This window comes from Tenrec ecaudatus, chromosome X (genome assembly GCF_050624435.1).
Source record: "Tenrec ecaudatus isolate mTenEca1 chromosome X, mTenEca1.hap1, whole genome shotgun sequence".
NCBI lineage: Eukaryota > Metazoa > Chordata > Mammalia > Afrosoricida > Tenrecidae > Tenrec > Tenrec ecaudatus.
This window is the reverse complement of record NC_134548.1, coordinates 155295398-155316245: the sequence shown is the minus strand read 5'-3', so window position 1 is coordinate 155316245 and position 20848 is coordinate 155295398. Positions and strand designations below refer to the sequence as shown.

Here is a 20848-nt window from a genome sequence, read left to right as displayed (position 1 = left end):
TGCCTCATTGCTTTCATCACCTGAGAGCCAATGACAGCATGGTTGCTCATGTGTTGGACTGTGGTGGAAGTGCTGTCATTGGTATTTAAAATAGCTACAGGGTCACCCATAGGGAACAGAGTTCAGAGGTGCTTCCAGTCTAAGAACAGATGCAGTTGAAAGGGAAATCCTAGAGATCGCACAGAAGCCAATATGCCAAAGCTCAGGAGGAGGTACAGGATCAGGGAACCATTTTGTTATGGTGTGCGTCAGGTCGCCATGAGTCAGAGACAACTTTAGAGCAACCAACAGCAAAAAGTCAAAACTCCAGGCAGCTTTCCAAGTCTGAATTTTCAGAATTCCCTGCTTGCCTGAGAATACAAAGGGGCTTCTTCAAGACAGAGGAGCCCTGGTGGTGTAGGGGATTATGTGTTGCATTGTGAACCTCAAGGGCAGGAGTTTGAAACAATCAGCGGGAGAATAATGAGGCTTTCCACTTCTATAAAGATTTACAGCCTTGGAAACCCAGAAGAGCAGATCCACCCTGCCCGTCAGGGCTACTATGAGTTGGAATCAACTCCATGGCTAGGAGACTGGTTTTTGTGTAGATGAGAGTGAATGTTTACTGTGGTCCAGATAACGACTGGAAAACAATCCTAAAGGTCTACAAACACACCCTGAACTATTTATAGGCTTTATTTGTCATTGTTTTTGTTGTTGTTGATTTGTTTTCTTTTGCTCTGTCTTGGATTTTGTGCATATTATTGCCTCTGCACTTCAATCTAGATAAGATAGGTGGAATAAACAATCTGGAGGAGAGAACAATGGACCAATGGTTTCAGAGGGACATGGAAGAGGGGCAGGCATGGAAAAGAAGTGGGTGTTAACAAATCCAGGGACAAGGGAACAACAAATGATCTGAAATCGATGGGAAGAAGGGTATAGGAAGCCTGGTAGAGCTTGATTAATGGCAATGTAACCAAGAGGGATTACAGAAGCCCAAATGAAGGCTGAACATGATAGTGGGACAAGAGGAAATTAAAAGAAACTAGAGGAAAGAACCAGGAGGCAAAGGGCGTTTATAGAGGTCTAAATAAAGGCTTGTATATATGTAAATATATTTATATATGAGGATGGAGAAATAGATTTATGTACATATATTTATGGGTTTAATATTAAGGTAGCAGAGGGACATTGGGCTGCCACTCAAGTACTCCCTCAATGCCAGACATTTTGTTTTATTAACCTGGCATTCCATGATGCTTACCTTCCCTATATGATCTTTGAAGACAAAATGGGTGCATAAGAAATGTGGTGAAGAAAGCTGATGGTGCCCGGCTATCAGAAGATGTGGTATCTGGGGTCTTAAAGGCTTGAAGATAAACAAGCAGCCATCTAGCTGAGAAGCAACAAAGCCCACATGGAAGAAGCACACCAGCCTGTGCGATCACGAGGTGTCCATAGGATCAGGTATCAGGCATCAAAGAGCAAGAAAGCATATCATTGTGAATGAGGGGAGTGTGGAATGGAGACCCAAAGCCCATACAACTTTCCTCTAGTTCTTTAAAAAAATTTTTTTTAACATTTTATTAGGGACTCATACAACTCTTATCACAATCCATACATATACATACATCAGTTCTATAAAGCACATCCGTACATTCTTTGCCCTCATCATTTTCAAAGCATTTGCTCTCCACTTAAGCCCTTTGCATCAAGTCCTCTTTTTCCCCTCCCTTCCTACTCCCCCTCCCTCATGAGCCCCTGATAATTTATAAATTATTATTTTGTCATATCTTGCCCTATCTGGACTCTCCCTTCAACCCCTTTTCTGATGTCCGTCTCCCAGGGAGGAGGTCACATGTAGATCCTTGTAATCGCTTCCCCCTTTCCAACCTACTCACCTTCTACCCTCCCAGTATCGCCGCTTACACCCTTGGTTCTGAAGGTATCTTCGACCATGGATTCCCTGTGCCCCCAGCTCCTATCTGCACCAGTGTACAACCTCTGCTCTATCCAGGCTTGCAAGGTAGAATTCAGATCATGGTGGGGGGGGGGGAGGGGAAGGAAGCATTAAGGAACTGGAGGAAAGCTGTATTCTTCATCGGTGCTACATCACACCCTGACTGACTCATCTCCTCCTCTAGACCCCTCTGGGAGGGGATCTCCATTGGCTGACAAATGGGCTTTGGGTCTCCACTCTGCACATCCCCCTTCATTCACTATGGTAAGATGTTTTTTTTTATGATGATGCCTTATACCTGATCCCTTCGACACCTCGTGATCGCACAGGCTGGTGTGCTTCTTCCATGTGGGCTTTTTTGCTTCTGAGCTAGATGGCCGCTTGTTTATCTCCAAGCCTTTAAGACCCCAGTCACTATCTCTTTTGATAGCCGGGCACCATCAGCTGTCTTCACCACATTTGCTTGTTCACCCACTTTGGCTTCAGCAGTTGTTTCGGGAGAATGAGCATCATAGAGTGCAAATTTAATAAAAGAGAGTATTCATGCATTGAGGGAGTGCTTGAGTAGAGGCCCAAAGTCCTTCCGCCACCTTAATACTAAACCTATAAATATAGGCACATAGATCTATTTCCCCATCCTCATATATGTATTTACATGTACATGTCTTTGTCTAGACCTCTATAAATGCCCTTTGCCTCCTAGCTCTTCCCTCTATTTCCCTTGACTTTCCTCCTGCCCCACTATCATGCTCCGTCCCCACCTGGGTTACAGCTATACCTCTTCTTTATGTTACCTTACCTTTGATCATTCCCTACCAGGCCTGCCACTCCCCCCTCATCCTCTAGTTCTTTAATGCTCCCCCCGCACCATCATGATCTCAATTCTACCTTACAAATCTGGCTAGATCACCAGATATACACTGATACAGATAAGAGCTGGAAACACAGGGAATAAAGACAGATAAACCCCTCAGGACCAATAATGAGAGTAGTGATACCATGAGGGAAGAGAAAGGTGGGGGAGAAAGGAGGAACCGATCACAATGATCTATAAGAAACCCCCTCCCTGGGGGATGGACAACAGGAAAGTGGGTGAAGGGAGACATCAGTCAGTGTAAGACATGAAAAAAAATTATAAATTATCAAGGGTTTGGGAGAGACAGAGGGGGAAATAATGAGGTAGTACCAAGGGCTCAAATGGCAACAAATGTATAACACAGTGGATGGATGGATGGATGGATGGATGGATGGATGGATTGTGATAAGACTTGTATGAACCCCCAAAAATGATTTAAAAAATATGGCCGAGTTGCAAGCACTATAGACTGTGGTGTGGAGGTCCTGATTTCTAGTCCTGGCTCTGCCATTGTGCTGCTATGAGCCTGGCCTTATCGGAGCCTCAATTTCATTAGTGAAGTGGGTGGGCTAGAGTGGATGATAACTGTAAGGAGACATAGCTTTGGCATCCCTAGATGGAACTAGAGGCTGACAGGATTTTTTTTTTAATGCAAAACTGGTCTTGTGGACTGTTCTGTCATGGGTCAAGAGAGTAGGAAAGGAAACCCTTTCTTTTGTTCCCTGGGCAGAGAAATGGAAACATTCCTTTGGGTCCTGGTGATAGAGAGGCTACATGTAGCCTGCTAACCTCAAGAGCAGAAATTGGAAGCCACCAGCTGCTTGGCAGGAGCCAAAGGATGCAGTCTACTTCTATAGAAATGACAGCCTCCCAACCCTATTCTGTCCATAGGCTGGCTGTGGGTCCACCAACTAGAGGGCAGTGGATTTGATTTTGGTGCCTGTCGCCATGAAGGAACCAAAAGTCAGGCTGAAACAGCAAGTTAAAGTGAGGGCCCTCCCTTGACATGCTTTTCTTCCCTCGGCAACAACAGCAGTTCTGTGTTCACATGTCACGCGTGCTTCTGCCGGTTAGGCCAAGTAGAAGACCGTGAGTTTGAAAGCACTCACGCTTCCTGTGTAGAGACGGTCTGTGCCTTCGGCAGAACCCAGCGAGGGTCTGGCTGGGAAGCTGCCAGCTGGTAGAGACTGGCGTGTGGCTGTGGAGGAATTCAGTCGCTCTGAAACTTGGGCAAAAATGTCACACTGGCTTGGGAATTTGCAGCCCAGGAGCTCCACCCTCAGTCACCAGGAGGGTCAACCCCCAGTAGTGTGAACCTCCTCTTGGCCATCTTTGGAAGGGGTGGTCTCTATGGCAACAAGGCCAGAGCACTTCACTTTTTCCATCTGCCAAGCACAGAGGCTCCAGACCTCTTGTCATTCAAATGCGCAATAGCTTGTTTCCATGCCTGCATTAAGCAGCCTCGCCAACCTCCAGGAACCAGGAAGAGCTTTGGTTATTCGTGAAATCTCAATCCTGGGGCTGTTTTTCTTCATGTAGATCTCCTTTCGAAATCCTCAGTACAAAACTAACCGCTCTTAGGAATAAACTTGGATTTGGATTCAGCTGACATTTGTTGAGCCCCCACTGAGTCATCATGTTGTACATGAGTTGGGGTCAACTCCCACGCAGAGCTCCTGGGCATGCAAGAGTAGAACTGGGCTCTGTAGAGACTTGTGAGTCTGTCGGGAGTATCTTCAGACATGCCTCTGGGTGGATTCAAAGGGCCAAGCTCACAGTTAGCAGGCAAAGGATGTTCGCCATTTGCATAAGTAATACCAAAGCCATTTCCATACATTATTGATATTCACAAAATAGACATGGGTGCTGATTCAATGAACATTTACTGATGTTTGGCATACAGTAAGGAACCCTGGTGATTGTGGTGGTGAAAGCACTCAGCTACTGACCAAGAAGGACAGTGATCTGAACCCCCCAGCTGCTCCACCTGAGAAAGTCATCCCAACCACGGGTTTGTCAGTTGTTCCATTTGCAATCAAATAGGCAATGACTGATTCGCATTAAGCAAATTCACAAAAGGCTGAGCTATGAACAAGAATATAATTGTATTCATTCACAAAGAGAAGTATGGCTATTTGACAAATTGATGTGCTTGTATTGGTCGGTCAACAGATTCTCTCCCTCCAGAAAAGTCGATACAGAAGACTTAGGTGTAATCAAAATGTTCGATGAAACAGAAAAGAGGGGGGTTAGTTGACTGGTGATACTGATTCATGCCATTCAGCCTGATGGACTTACTGTAGGAATCTATGAAGGGGCTTCAAAAAGTTCACAGAAAAATAGAATGAAAAGATAATGGAATTTTCCTGGAGAACTTTCGAAGCTCCCTTTCGTATGGCCAGGGGACATGATGATTATGTTCTCTGGGCAATTTCGTTGAACTTGGCCAGTGTTTCAAGCCAGATTTGCTGATCTCATTTTCCATGAAGATGCTACTAGTTCTAGGCTTTGAACTAGTCTCTTTCCGTTCACTTTTTTTCCAGATAGGGACAATACAGCTGAGTCCATTTCTTAGCTATGATCATATGCCAGTCTTGCCCTCTGCTCTCACACAATTGCAAGGTCTTAAAGGAGCCTTACCGATGGGTGCATTGCTTCCATTGTATATGGATTTTAATAATGTTACTAAAAGGAGCTTTTCCCTCAAATTTCCCATGCACCCTACTTCATGCCTATGTTCTAAAACGCCAGTCTGAGACGACATTGAAATCAAGCCAGGTCTTGGTAGATAAGTGTAAGTGAGTTCAAGTATAGTCCAAAGGTAAGCTAAGCCCCTCTCTTCCTCCAGTGAGTGGGGAGGGAGAGAGAAAGTGATTGGTGAGTTGGGAGGTGGAAAAGAGACAAGATTCAAGAATTGGGTACAGCTCGAGAAGCAATGCTTCTGATGGGTGTTAGTCTGTCCCCAGCTGCTGTGTTCAGGGCATGGGCTCTGCCTATGATACCCATCACATTTCTTCCTTCATCAGAGTGGTGCTTCCTTCATCCTCATGAGTGACTACATAAGAACACTGGGCACAGACATAGCAATTATTGATAGGAAAGAAAAGAAATAACTGGAGGGAAGACTCAGGCCACATGCCATGGCGGCTGAAGGGCAGGGGAGGGAGCAGCTTAACTTCACAATCTTGTCAGCTATCGGGATCTTGCCTCCTTGACTATTTCCCTAGATTAGAAGGTACATTTTCTATTCAACTTCCTCTCATGAAATAGGTACTGTAGGCAACACGCTCCCTGGTAAGGAGAACAGGCAGTGTTTTTGAAATCTAACAAGCTGGGGTGGGGTGTGAGGTGATGATTAGTTACTAAGGGATCCTGCCCATTTTCAGTTCCACCTAAGAAGCCCACCTTGGAAAGAAATGCTGGCTTAAGTCAGCTTTGTTTTTGCTTGAATCCAGTTGATATACCTGGAGACCTTGGTATAAATTCCATATTTGCCTTTCATGGCACATTCTTCCCCCCAGCTAATAATCCCCGTTAAGAAACTGGTCCCTTCCACTTCAGTAACATGGGGTCCCCCACTATCTCCTTGGCATGAATCTTTCTCTCCCTCGTGGTAACCGGCACAGAACATGTTTTTATAGATGGTAGACTTGGTGGACCGCAGGCACATGGCTCGATCCACGAGGGGCACATAGAGGTACTGGAGAATTGAAGCTGGTCTCCCTTTGTTGAACACTTTTCCCCAGCCGCTCACATAGGCAGACCCAAATTTGAGGAAGATGTTTGTGTATTCCTTATTGGCAATGCAGATGGGTGTCACGTAGCTGTTCAGCGTTAAGGGTGCATCAAGTTCCAGCAGGGCGATGTCATTGTTGTACTCATTCTCCGTTGCGTTGTAGTTGTGATGAGGAATTGCGCGAATCACATTTCGCTTTTGCTCGGTGGGTTCGTCTTTCTCTGTGTCATGTTCACCTGTTGAAAAGAACAGAGGGGTCACAGGGAAGAGATGCAGTCTAGCACTGATGAAACACATAACTTTCCTTTAGCTCTTAGGTGCTTCCTTCCCCCCACTATTATCACCTCAATGCTACCTTACAAATCGGAGTAGACCAGAGCATGCACATTGCTACAGATAAGAGTCCGTAACACAGGGAATCCAGGAAAGATAAACTCCCCAGGGCCAACAATGAGTGTAGGGATAGCAGGAAGACTAGTGGAGGGTAGGGGGAGAAAGGGGAAATCACAAGGATCAACTTAGAACCCCCTCCCAGGGGGACAAACAATGGAAAAATAGGTGAGGGGTGACAGAATAATGTAAGATATGAAAAAAATAATCTATAACTTATCAAGGGTTGTGAGGGTGAGTGGGCATGGGAGAAAGGTGGAAGAAATGGGGAGCTGATATCAGGGGCTCAAGTGGGAAGAGAATGCTTTGAAAATGATGGTGGCGGCATATGTGCAAATGTACTTGACGTAGTGGAAGAGTGTATGGGTTATGATAAGTGATGTAAGAGCCCCCAATAAAAGTTTTTTAAAAAAAGAAAGGAATATTTATTTTAGTCATGCCTTTTTTTTTGTCATTTTGTGCTCATGTGGTCCTTTATTTGTGTAAAATATCATAATTTCATTTTAAAACTTTTATCGGTACTTCAGCCACACACCATATAACTCAACAATTCAGTCATATCACGAAGAGTTTTACAATCACCACCACAATCAATTTCAGAAAATTTTTTTCTTCCTTGTACTCACTGTTCTTCGTGTAATTTTCTTTTAATTATGGCAAAAATATATACAACAAAACAGTTTCCAAATTCAACAACTTCTCCGTGGTATAATTTCTGTCATTGCTTATACTCTTTGTGTTCTACAATCATTATTGATATATTTTTTTCCAAATTAGTCTACCGCCATAAACTTAAACTCAATGCCTACTAAGCAAAAACTCTTCCTCCTTCACCCATGGTAACCATTAGTCAAATTTCTTTTCTTTAGTAGTTTTCTTGATACAACATAAACATATCAGACATTTTCAAAGTTAAATCACCTTTAAAAAGAGGTTCAAAAGGATTGGGGCAGGGAATGTGCGGATGTGCTTTATACAATTGATGTATGTATATGTATGGATTGTGATAAGAGTTGTATGAGCCCCTAGTAAAATGTAAAAAACGAAACGGAAAATAAAAAGAAAATGATTAGGGCAAAGAATGTATGAGCCCCTAATAAAATGTTTTAAAAAAAAGAGGTTCACGGCCCTTTAAAATGTTTTTTATTATTATTTAAAAAATAATTTTATTGGGGGCTCAGTCAACTCTTATCACAATCCATACATTGATCAGTTGTATGTCATGCACATTTGTACATTCATTACCCTCATCATTCTCAAAACATTTGCTTTCTACTTAAGTCCTTGGTATCAGCTCCTCATTTCCCTCCTCCGTTCCCGCTTCCCCCTCCCTCATGAACCCTTGGTAATTTATAAATTATTATTATTTTGTCATGTCTTACACTGTCCGACATCCCCCTTCACTCATTTTTCTGTTGTCCGTCACCCGGGGAGGTGATATGTAGGTCCTTGTAATCAGTTCTCCCTTCCTACTTCACCTTCCCTCCACCCTCTGGTATCACCACTCTCACCACTGGTCCTGAAGGGATCATCTGCCCTGGATTCCCTGTGTTTCCAGTTCCTATCTGAACCAGTGTATATCCTTTGGTCTTGTCATGGCCCTTTTTAAACAGCAGCTAATCTTGTAGGTTCCCACTGGGTGTTTTTAACTACACGGGCTGGGCTTTGAAGGGTCTGAATCGTACACTGTTCTGATGTTGGTAGTGTGTAATGAGGGTTAATACACACTTTTCACACCAAGAATTCATTCCATTTGTCCATGCTGTTCTGAGTTTTACCTTGGTCACAGGTGATAATGAATCTCGCCACCTGCCCTCCACCCCCTTCAAAGAAACCCAACAAAATAAAACTCACTGCCATTGAGTCAATGCCGACTCATAGCAACCCTATAGAACAGGGTAGAAACTGCCCCCTGTGAGTTTCTGAGAATGTCCTGGAGTAGAAAGCTGTCTTTTCCCCAAGCAACGACTGGTGGTTTCCAATGAATGGATGCCCTTTCAGACTGCAGACCAACTGGTAACGACTACACCCCGGGGCTCCTGAAGATGAACCTAGTTCATGAACTCTCATAGATTCCCCAAATTTCAAGTATCCAGACCCCTGTTCTGATCGCATATAATCAATTCATTTGATCATGCTTTCAAATGTCGCCTCAGGGCCTGCTACAGGTTGTGCCTGACTCCACAGGTACCTGCTTTAAGGCAGGCTCAGCCTGGTGTGAGACATGCCAATAAATACCTATACCCCACTGAAAAGTGCCACAGAACTGACTATGGGGGCGTGGGGTTGGAGAAAATTAAGTTTGGGAAGTCTGGCCCCTGTGTTAGGAACCTAATGTATTCACCAAGGATCCTCATTAGACCATAGTAGACTATGAGGTGGTAGATGAGCTCCAGGACGCTGAGGATTCGCATACTGTTTTCATTGGTGGTTACCTGCAATTACTGTAATGTCAGCACCGGGCTTGAGACAGTGAGCTGCAGTTACGACCCATTTCTCATTAACGATGGTGCCACCACATATCGGTAAATCTCCCCACTTCAAAAGGACCTGTAGGAACACAAAGGCTGTTAGGTAGAAAGAGCTGTGATCTAGAACAAAGGAACAATGTTTGCCCTTTAAAGGAGTGGGCGCCATGCTGGCAGAAAGGAGAGTTTTCTGAAAAGTGTCAGCTTTACACATGAATGAGTGTGCCCAGAGCCCCATCCCCAAAGCCATCTCTGTAACTGCGCTCTGGGCTCCTGCTGGATGAGAGCCAGCGGGAGGCCCATCCGAGGCACAATGTGAGGATCCCACTTTTGTCAGGGATTTGGGGCCTGGGCTTCCTGTTCCAGGTGAATCAGGTTTTCTGATGGTATGACCTAGAGTAGCGCCCCGCCCTTGACGGCCAGGCCCCAGCACTTGACATAATTGCATTTCGATGCAAAACGTCGAGAAAAGTTTGCATTGGAGCGCGAACAAAACATCGGAATCTGACCGGACACACGTGATTCTTGTTAACAAAAGCACTTCCTGTTTTGGTCATGCTGTGTTAATTGGCGTTATTAGCATATGTTTAAATCTTTTGTGGCTGGGTTACTAAGCGTTTTGCTATAACTTTCTTAGTTTTTGTGGCTTTTTAGATAAAGAACCTGGGTCTTAAGAAAGAGTTTTATGAAAGAACCATCATGATAAGGAACTGGTTCACCATGTTATCGTTATTGTTAATGATAATTAAGTAAACTCTTTCAGAAAACAGTTAAGGAAACATCAGCAGACTACATTACACATTTTTTTTTTTTTTAGAGAAAGCCAGCCAGAGCCTAGTGAAAAAAGGCAAAGAAAGGGAAAAACTCCTGAAAAGCAGCTGCCAGTTAATTTGATGGAAGGGGCTTCCCCTTCCAAACAGCGACTCTCTCTCCTACCTCCTCTCCACATCCGGGTCCACTGAGCCAGATCCTCATCAATCTCAAGGTATGGGCCATACTGTAGCTGTTAAAAACTTTTTTTTAAAATGCTGTCTTCTTTAAATTGTATTATTTAACTCTGAACTTATTTACTTTGAAATGTCTGTGTCATGTTTTGTATAAAAAGGCAAGATTCAGGTAAAAACTTGGTGGTCAAGAACGGATTAATCAGTTTTCAGTTATTTCTTATGGAAAAAATTGATACGGAACTCGGCTGCGTCGCATCTCCACGCTCCATGCTCCTTCTAGAACGGATTAGCGTCGAGGTCCGAGGTTCTACTGTACTTTAGGAGACACACAGACTTGACTGCTCCAGGTCAGTGATTATTGAATATTGAGCCCTCTGTCCCTGCATGAGGAAATTGCCCTGCTGCCTGTCACTTGAAGAGAGAATTGAAACGCAAGACGCACCAAAAAAGCCAACCAGCTGCCATAGATTCGATCTTGACTCTGGCGACCCCTTGTGTGGTCGAGCAGAAGTGTACTTCAAAGGCTTTTTTTCAATGGCTCCTGTTTTGGGCCAATGGTCTCTGGATGAACCGGAATGTTAAACCCTTTCGGTTTAACAGCCGAGCATGTTACTCAATGGATCACCCAGGAACTACTTTCTTCTTTTCTTTTCTGGGTGGCCTCCTTGAGTCCTTTCCAAACTGGAAGACCATGATACGAGACCTAAGATCTCCAAATGGTGAGAAACGCCAGGACGCAGGAACTCTGTCCATGCTTCCCCTCGTCCTCCCTCAGGGTAGGTAAGCTGGCCTGGCCCTAAAGGGTCTATGTTAGCTGCACTTCTTTCTTGAGTAAAGGGGACAAAGGCATCTAGCTGCTGCGTTGAGCGTGGGCATTATTAGATAAGAGACAAATCCATTTTTCTCTTGGTATATTCATTTGCATAACCTCAGTGGACGATGACTATTTTCACCACCGCAATGTCTAGCTCCGCCTGGGAAATTTCAGTTTTCCTGTGGGTAAGGGACTTCACTTCTTCGGGACGATCGTGGAGAAGTGTAAACACTAGAGGGCGCGCTTAACATTTGGTAAACTCTTGCTAGTGTTGACTTGTTCTTTGTGTACTGATTTTGCCCTGGGCACGGAAAAAGGGACCGGGAGTGATCAAGCCCTCAGAGTGTGGGTCAGATGACATCCTTGCAGGTTCTTTGGAAGGTTCTTTTAATTCTGAATTCAACTTACTGCATACCTATTGTATCCTTGACACACCCTTGCCTCCTACGTGTGACAATGGGGCTGACTCATTCCACCCCCTTCCACTTCTTTCTCCAGACTCTTGCTCCCTCCTCCCTCCACTCTACTTGTTGGTTTGAACTTTGAGCAGTCTTAAAACATATATGCGACTCTAGAAGATAAGATAATAAGTACCGCCCAGAATCAAGAATCTTCCTAAAATTGTGTGTTGTGCTTTTAATATTTATCATCATGAATACATATTCTTTACCAGGAGCCCTGGCGTTTTAGTGGGTTACATGTTGGGTGACTAACCTGAGGTCAGCAGTTTGAAACCATCAACTTCTCAGAAACCCATGGGGACCATTTTACTCAGCTTTATAGCATCGTTGGACTGAGACATGGCCTGAGCAGCAGAGAACAGGCAAGCTTCCCTTCCTCCTGGCTTATTGCAGCAACCAGAGGGGCAGAGGGGAGACTCCCTGCCAGGACAAACGCCTTAGCTACAACTGAGGCTGGCCTCTCCCCCTACCCACGTTCCCTCTAAATGTGCTGTGGCACATCCATTGTCCCCAAATGCCATAGTTTGTCCCAAGATGCTCTGGGGGAGTGTGCTCCCAAGGCCATCCCTTCCTGTGCCTGTGCTCAGGCCCCCTCTGAGGGAGGGGAGCAGTGGTAGTGAATGGGTGGAGGTGAGGAGGCAGGGTACGGGTAGGGTCTGCCATGTCAGAAAGCGGCAAGTGGCAGTGGCTGCTGGGCAGACATGGGGAAAGGAAAGGCTGGGTAGGGAGGAGGTCCCAGGGGCCAGAGGAATGGGGAGACGGAGAACCTATGTTCATTTTCAACAGTCCCACTTGACTTTATTCATAAAATGAAAATGCCAAGATGAGATGCTTAAGCCTCGTAAGACAGATGGGCAGGTACCTGGAAGTACATGGGTGTGTAGGTACATGTGTGTCTGTTGGTGTCATGTACATGCTAGTCTACATGCATCCTATAGATGAAGAGGCTTTGTCGAAAACTTACATTGTTTTCCAATCCCCCTTCCCTATGAACCTTTCGACCACCCCTCATATATCATAAGTATAACAAACCCCATGGGAGACCCAGTTACAGACTACATAGGCAAAACTAAGTTCTTTGAAGGCTCGGGACTGTAGTCTTGGGGGACAACCTGGCTAACTGACACAACTTAGTTCACAAAGACCTCCTAGTTTAGAGAGGAGGGTCTTTGAAGCTTGTGAGCAGCTATGTAAGAAACCATCATCGATCTCTACTCATCTGGAAAAGAAGTGAATGAAGGAACTAAAACACCCAAAGGTGAAACTAGTCCACAGAACTAAAAGGCCACATGAGTCATGGCCTCATCTAGCCCTCGACCAAAAGAATGAGATGGTGCCCAGCTTCACTACCTAAGTTCTGGGCAAGGGACACAATAGAAGGTCCTGGATAGAAAGGGAGCAAAATACAGTGGAAAACGAAAATTCCTGGAAAGGGTCAGACTCCCCGGACCGATGGGCACTAGAGGAGTTTTTGAGACTATCACCCTTAAAATACCCTTTCCACTGGGATCCGAAGCAACTCCCAGTGGTCACCTTTTATCCCCAAATCAGATTGGCTTATGAAATAAACAGCAATATTCACAAGGAATGCGCTTCCTCCAATAGCAACCAGATGAGGCCAAATAATCAACATTTACCCTAAAACATAGGTGCGCCGTTAAAGAGGGACAGGGATGCGACGTGAATGGAAATAGAGCAAACAGAATGGAAATGATGAGAGTGTTGACACTATGAAAACCGTAACCAATGTCGTGGAACAAGTTGTATAGAATTTGTTAGATGGGCATATAATTTATGATGTAAACTTTCATGTGAAATATAATAAAATATATAGAACCCTATCCTGAGAATGCTTTTCAGATGGTAACCACAGAGCGTAAATCCATGAGGACGACCCTAATCCCAGGTAATGTTCATCATGAAGCAGTTTTGGGCAACGCTGCCTGTAAAGAGTTAGTCTCTGAAACCCACAGGGGACACTTCTGTCCTAGCCTATAGGGTCGCAATGAGGCAGCATCAACTGGATGGCCGTGAGTCTGGCTTTATACTAAAGGAGTCCCGATGGCATGTTGGGTATGGGTTGGGGGTATGTGTTGGACTGGGAACTAGTGGGCCAGAGAGTCACATCTACCAGGTGCTCCACAGGAGAAAGGTAAGGCTGTCTGCATCTGTCGCGATGGGCAAAGCCTTGGAACCCCTTTATAGGGTTGCTATGAGTAAGAAGCAACTCAGTGGAAGTGGATTTGGTTTTTTTTTCTACTAAGGGACTTTGGTGGTGCCTTGGATTAAGCACAGAGCCACTAACCAAAAGGTTAGTGGTTTGAACCAACTAGTTGGCTCCAAGGGAAAAAGACCAGGAACTGACATGATGGCAGTGGGTTTGGCTTTGCCCTGATCCTGATGATTACAATGGAATGCTGGGGCCAGCACGTGATGGTACTGTTCTTTTGGCCGCTGGGTACGATCATCCCTCAGCTTAGTGAGTTAGGCCAGCCTGCCCTCCACAGCCCCTGGGCACAGAGGCCAGCCTGATATAGCTCATCTGACTTCTGCCCAAGCTTTTCCACCTGGGGCTTCTGGTACTTTCTGGTGGATGGGTGAGAAATATGGTTGTGTGCTGTGGACCCTGGATAGCATTCTTGTCCAATTCCTGCTTAGTATTAGACGTTTTAGTAAACACCTTTGCTTAGCAAAAGCTGTAAAATATATTTACATTTGAAGATATTAAAAATTACTTGCTTTGGGAATGTTTGCTTGGCTCCCTAAGGATCACAGCTCTCTAAATATTAGCTGTTTGTGGGGATGAGCTGCTTACTGGGCCAAGGACAAGTTCCTGTAAGACATCATTTTGGTGAATGCTGGGGAAATGGGAAAGCCTGTGTTCCCAGCAAGGAGGTTGAGTCCTCATCTGTCCGAAAGCTTCATGGTTGCCACATCCTAACAAGAGCCTGTGCTCTCTCTTTCTCACACAAACATATCCATATGTACTCATTAAACATACATTTACACACACAAAAAAACCCTTTGTAAATTCAAGGGGAGGCACTAATTCAACTTGGGCAAAGGGGAAGGAAACAACAACAATAACAGAACAAAACGCTTCGTATCATGAAGGTCCAATCCCCAACCAGGACAGGGCAAAACCCAAACCAAAACAAACATAGGTTCACACATCTGTTCTTGATGTTCGTCATCGACTAAAGACAACACACAACAATTGCTGTTGTCCTATTCTCTTCTGAATATTTAAACTTGAACCTGGTCCTTCCTTGGGATTTTGACCAAACCTCATTCTCCCTCTCCTCCCCAGTTTTCCTCTCTTTGCACACAGTCTATCCTTCATACGAATCAAACCTGTTTCTGCATGATGCGTATGTGCACAGAAGTATGCTGCTAGCTTGTTAGACGTCCACAGGTGCTGAGCTTTCCTTGGGGATTGTTCACTTTTGGTTTTCAGTCATTAACTACATGAGTCCTTAGAATAGATTTCATCAAGGATTCTTAGAACATACAGAAAAGTAGTGTATGTCTTTGGTCTGAATGAGCTGTGCAGGGCAAATGGAGATGACGCAGACTAGGCTTTTTTGTCTCTTGCTTGGGACTTGGTTATCAGAGCTAGACATACTAGAGAGTTATCAGTTCCAAGTGAAGATCTACAGTCTTAAGACCTTCAGGTATACTTCCCCACAAGCCCCATAAAAAGGAAAGAGAAAATGCTAGTTCATTCATATGGCAATGTTAAATGCCGTCTGCCACTGATGTGTGTCCCCATTGAAGGGAAAGGGTTGGGTTTGAGAAGGTAGATACAGGATAAAGGGCAGTAGGCCCCTTTAAGGATAGCTTCAGGCCAAAGCTGAAGGAAGGGAGGCCAAGACTTGGGAAAATGCTAAGACGTTTAAAGACGGTTGAGGCCAAGAATAGAATAAGGAATAGACCGACTGCTTCCCTAGACATTTTCTGTAGGTTAAAAAGGAACAAATATTGGAAATTGCGCATGATACAACCTAATACAAAAGCTAAAGTGCTCAACTATTTGGCTTCTGGGCTTGTTTTTGTTTTCAATCTAATGTACGGATCTTCCCATTATTAAATGTAGAATACATGTGGCCACCACAGAACTGAGGCTCGTGATAAGACAGAAAGCAAAAAGACAGGCTACTTCACGTACAAGACCAGACAGATCTTAATCCAAAGCAAAAAACAGACTAAAGCTCTTAGTTTGTGTGTGCTCAGAATTGTCAGGTGGCAGGGTTGGGGGCACCTAGTCAGAACTTTTTTTTCAAATCGCTCCCTTTTCAGCTATTCATAGAGGTGCTCTGGTAGAATAACACCAAACCACTGCCATCAAGACAATGCCAACTCCTCACTGCCCCCAAGTGGATTCTGACTCATAGCAGGTCACACAGTAGGAGCCTTGGTAGCACTGCACCGCTAATCCATTCTGACTCATAGCGAGCTCTGCTGGGGAACAGGCTACACACAGGGCTGCTAACCACAAAGTCTGCAGCAGCCTCTCCAGGAGAAAGATGAGGCTTTCTACTCTTTGTAAAGGTTTATAGCCTCAAACCCACAGGGACACTTCTATTCTGCTCTGCAGGGTGACTATGAGTCAGAATTCCAATCCATTCCTGACCCCTAATTATGGTTGCTGAGGCTGTAAGTACTTACAGGAGCAGATTGCTTCATCCTCCTCCTGCGGAGCACCTGGTGGTTTCAAACTGCTGGCCTTGTGGTTAGCAGCCCAATGTGTAACAGATTCCCCTACCAGAGCTCGCTACGAGTCAGAATAGATTAGCAGTACTGTGCTTGCTGGACAATGCTACCACGACTCTATTTGATCCCTTAGTATTGGTGCTTTGATTTTCCTTCTATCTGATGTCCAATACTTTTACTGGTGGTGGCCATAGAGTCGATTCTGTTTTGCACCGACCCCATATGTTCATAGGATATTTAAGCTTGTAACCAGGAAGTACACCGGGTTAACATGTTGGGCTGCAAGCTCTGACATTGGTGGTTCAAAGCCACAAGCAGCTACTGGGAGAAAGATGAAGCTTTCTGTTGCCTTAAAGCGGTGGTTCTCAACCGGTGGTTTGTGACTCCTTTGGGGGTGGACCAACCCTTTCACAGGGGTCATAACAGTAGCAAAATGACAGTGATGAAGTAGCAACAAAAGTAACTTTATGGTTGGGGGTGTCACCACAACATGAGGAACTGTATTAAAGGGTTGCGGCATTAGGAAGGTTGAGAACCATCTCGGTATAGACTTATAGTTCTAGAAACCCTATGAAATAGTTCTACTCTGCTCTAAAGTGTGCTCATGAATTAGACTCAACTTGGTGGCAGTGGGTTTGAGGGTAACCTTTCAGAAGCTGATCATTGTCTTCCCAGGTGGCTCAGGGTAGCTTGGAATCACCCATTTTTGCAGCTAGCAGTCACTTGCGCATACACCGTTTGTGCCACCCAGGAACTCCTAGAGATGGGCTGACTAGGAAACGCAGCTGTTCCTGTCCAGTGCACCCCTTTGCCCCTCACTGCACCCAGAGTTTTGCTCCTCTGCCCAAGTTTTCCTGGGGCTCCTTAGGTCCCCTGCTGGGTTTGTGGAGGGTAAACAAGAAATAGCATCCTTTGGTTGGTCCCCATCTCTCCTTAAGTCTTTTGTCTCAGTAAAGAGGGCACAGCTGCCGGAACTCTAGGAGCTTCTGGGAAGCTTCTTCTGATGTCCTAGCATATGCAGGGGAACACCGTGGAATAAGGTAAGAAGTGATCATGACCTAACTCCCAGGGGTAGGGCAATTTTTCAAGTTCACACCTCAAGAGACACTTGGAGAGCCACTTGGTCCTGTGACCATGACTGATCCAGTGTTTGGAAAGAGCCTTCTCTACCCAGCCAGGATCTCTTTCAGTCCAGACACATGGCTCTGAAGTAAAATTGAAAAAAAAAAATTAAAGGATAGGATTGAGATAATGGTGATTTCACTTGTTTGTAAAAATATATTTATGGTACTTGAGCAATTTTTAAATTGTTGTGAGGGACAGAATTGGCTCTTCCATCTGAAAAGTCTGCCAACCCTTGCCCTAGATATATGCTCAACATCTGTTTTATTGGAGAGATGATGGAAGACAATCAGGTCTCTGAAAATTCTAGTGATGTTAAAGTGATTCGGGTTTAACCTAGTGGAACTTTCTGCAGTGATGGAAATATTCTATCTGTTCAAACACAGCAGCTACCAGTAACACGTGGCTATTGTGTACTCGAAATGAGGCTATTGTGGAATTTTGATTTTATTTCATGGCAATGTAATGTAATGTAATGTAAGTAGTTGCATGTGGCTAGTGATCGTCTTAATGGAGAGCACAACTCCATGTCTCAGGGACCACTCCTTCTGACAGAATACTCAGGCTATACCTGTCACCCCAACTTTGCTAAAAATCTAGTTCTTGGGCCAGTGGTTGCCACTTCAGTAATGCCCATTGGTAATTGTCGTCCATCAGTAAAGAGAGCAATGTGCTTTCATTTAGGTCATTTGCAGATCACATTTGGAGAAATGTGGAACTAGGTACTCTGATTCTGCTATTTGGTGACTTGGCCATTGGCTTCTGTAACAATTTGGCTCATCTTATGTACATTAGAGCCACCTGGAGGGCTGTTAGAATGCAGATGGTTGGGTCCCACTCCCCAAGATTATGATTCAGTAAGTCTGGGATGAGTTCCAGGGTTTTGTATCCCTAAAAAGCTCAACTGTTAACCTAAAGTTTTGTGGTTCAAGTCCACCCAGAGGTACCTCAGAAGAAATTCCTGATAACCAACTTCCAAAGTATCACCCAATGAAAACAGACCCATTACAAAAGAAAACATTGAAAAGATAATAACAACCCCCTACTTCCAACATCCACTTACCTAAAAGCCTTGGTTCATTGGCTTCACTGGAGAATTCTACCAAATATTCCTGGTAGAGTTCACCTCAAAACTACTCATAGTATTTCAGAGTGCAGAAAAGAAGGAACACTGGCAAATTACACTGATGCAATAGCTAGGTACAGATACCACAAAAATATTATGCATCAATATCCCTCATGAATATCGATGCAAAAACTATCAAAAGAGTTATAGCCGACAAATCAGCAGTATATCAAAAATAATGTGTCATCACCAAGTGGGATTCATACCCATTATGTAATTATGATTCAACATAAAATCAATCAACATATTCCACCACATAAATTAAACAAAATAAAATAACACGCTCATCTTAATTGATGCAGAAAAAGCTTTTGATAAAGCCCAGTACTCATTTCTGATTAAAAATAAATAAATAAGGGAAACACATGGTTTAAGCCTTCCATCAATCTCCTCTGACCATAGACCAGGGATGTGAGTAGCTTTGCAATCATGCAGAGTGCATTTTAAAGTAGATTATTGCAGATGCAGGTAGGTTAAAATTCAATACCTTATCATTTGATATCCCTTTCGACTCATTTTAAATGTTTTAGTTTATTCGTTCCTGTTTTCTTTCTGATTGAGGTTTTTCTCTGTTTCATTTTGTTATTGTTTTTTGTATGTTGTTCTGTGTATGAAGTCCAGGATAGGTAAATCTATAGGTACAGTAATTGGATTAATGGATTCTTGGAGTTATGGCAGGGGAGATTGGGGGGGGGGAAATGGGGAGCTAATAACAATGAATACAATACATAAAATGTTATAACATTTTTGTGGTGATGATTGTACAACTCTTTTTCAATAAGATTGAACTATTGTATTATATGTGAATTATATGCCAATATGACCTCTGAGAAAAATAGGAATAGAAGGGGAATTAATAATAAAGAGAGTGTGTACAAAACAAATAGCCAATATTATTCTCAGCAGAAAGGCTGAAAACATTCCTTTGGAAATGAGAACGAGACATAGATGCCTCTTATTACCACTCCTATTCAATATTGTATTATAAATTCAATAAGGCATTAAAAGGCACTCAAATTGGCAAAGAAGAAGTAAAGCTAACCCTATTTGAAAATGGGAGTAGTGATACCATGAGGGTAGGGGGAAGGTGGGAGTATACAGGAAAGGTAGCAGTATACAAGATCAACATACAAAAACAGCTGGATTCCTCTACAACAAAGAGAATATTAAGAAGAAAATCAATACCTTTTACAATGGCTCCCCCAAAGACAAAATACTTATGAATAAATATAACCAAGGATATAAAAGTCTACATAAAGAAAACTACAAAACATTACTGAAAGAGACCAAAGAGACCTATGTAAATGGAAGAAAGTATTATGCTAATGGATAGGAAGATTTAACATCTTGAAAATATCAATTTTATTCAAAGTGATATATAGATATAATGAAATCCCTATCCAAATTCCAATAGCATTATTTAGGGGCATGGGAAAAAAACTAACTACCAACATTATATGGAAAGGAAAGGGGTCCTATATAATAAGTAAAGCATTATCGATGAACAACAATGTAATAGAAGGCTGTACACTAAATGATCTCAGAACATACTTTACAGCCACAATAGTCAAACCAGCCTGGTACTGGTACAAGAGCAGGCACATGAACTTGTAGAAAAGAGGTGAGATCCCAGGCCTAACTCTATCTATCTATGGTCAGCTGATATTTAACATAAGGCAAAGACTTTGATTGATTTATTTATTAAAAGTAATAAATAATATTATTAGGGACTTTTACAGCTGTTATAATAATCCATACATCAATTTATCAAACATATTTGTACATATGTTAACATCATCATTTTCAAAACATATTTCTGCTTGAGCCCTTGGTATCAGCTCCTCTTTTTTCCTTCCCTCCCCCACCAGACCCTTCCCTAGCCCTTGTGGATCCATAATAAATTATAAATTATTAATATTTTTATGTCTTACACCATCCGCTGTCTCCTTTCACCCACATTCTGTTGTTCATCCCTCTGAGGGAGGTGGAGTTATACATTTATCGTTGTAGTGGGTTCCCAGTTTCTCCCCCTTCTCCCCCCACCTTCCCCTCCCTCATGGTATTGCTACTCCCATTACTGTTCCTGAGGGGTTGATCTGTCCTGGATTCCGCGTGTAGAGCTCTTATTTGTACCAGTGTACATGTTCCAGTCTAGCTGGATTTGTAAGGTAGAACTGTGTCATGAAAGGGTGGGTGGGTGGGAGGAAGCATTAAAAAATGACAGGAATGGTGTATGTTTGGTTGGTGTTATGCTGCACCCTGGCTGACTCTTT

At 43.6% G+C, this 20848-nt stretch overlaps 1 protein-coding gene across 2 annotated transcripts in view; it reads right to left on the bottom strand.

Moving 5' to 3' along the window:
- Window positions 1–6222: 6222 nt before the first annotated feature.
- The window catches only part of F9 (coagulation factor IX), a 42777-nt gene continuing 28151 nt past the window's right edge, over window positions 6223–20848 (bottom strand). For both annotated transcript variants that reach the window (XM_075539099.1, XM_075539100.1), the window contains 2 exons: window positions 9360–9474; window positions 6223–6770 (listed from right to left, as the gene is read on the bottom strand). In XM_075539099.1, the coding sequence (XP_075395214.1) occupies window positions 6223–6770; window positions 9360–9474 (663 nt within the window). The remainder of the gene's footprint in view (window positions 6771–9359; window positions 9475–20848) is intronic.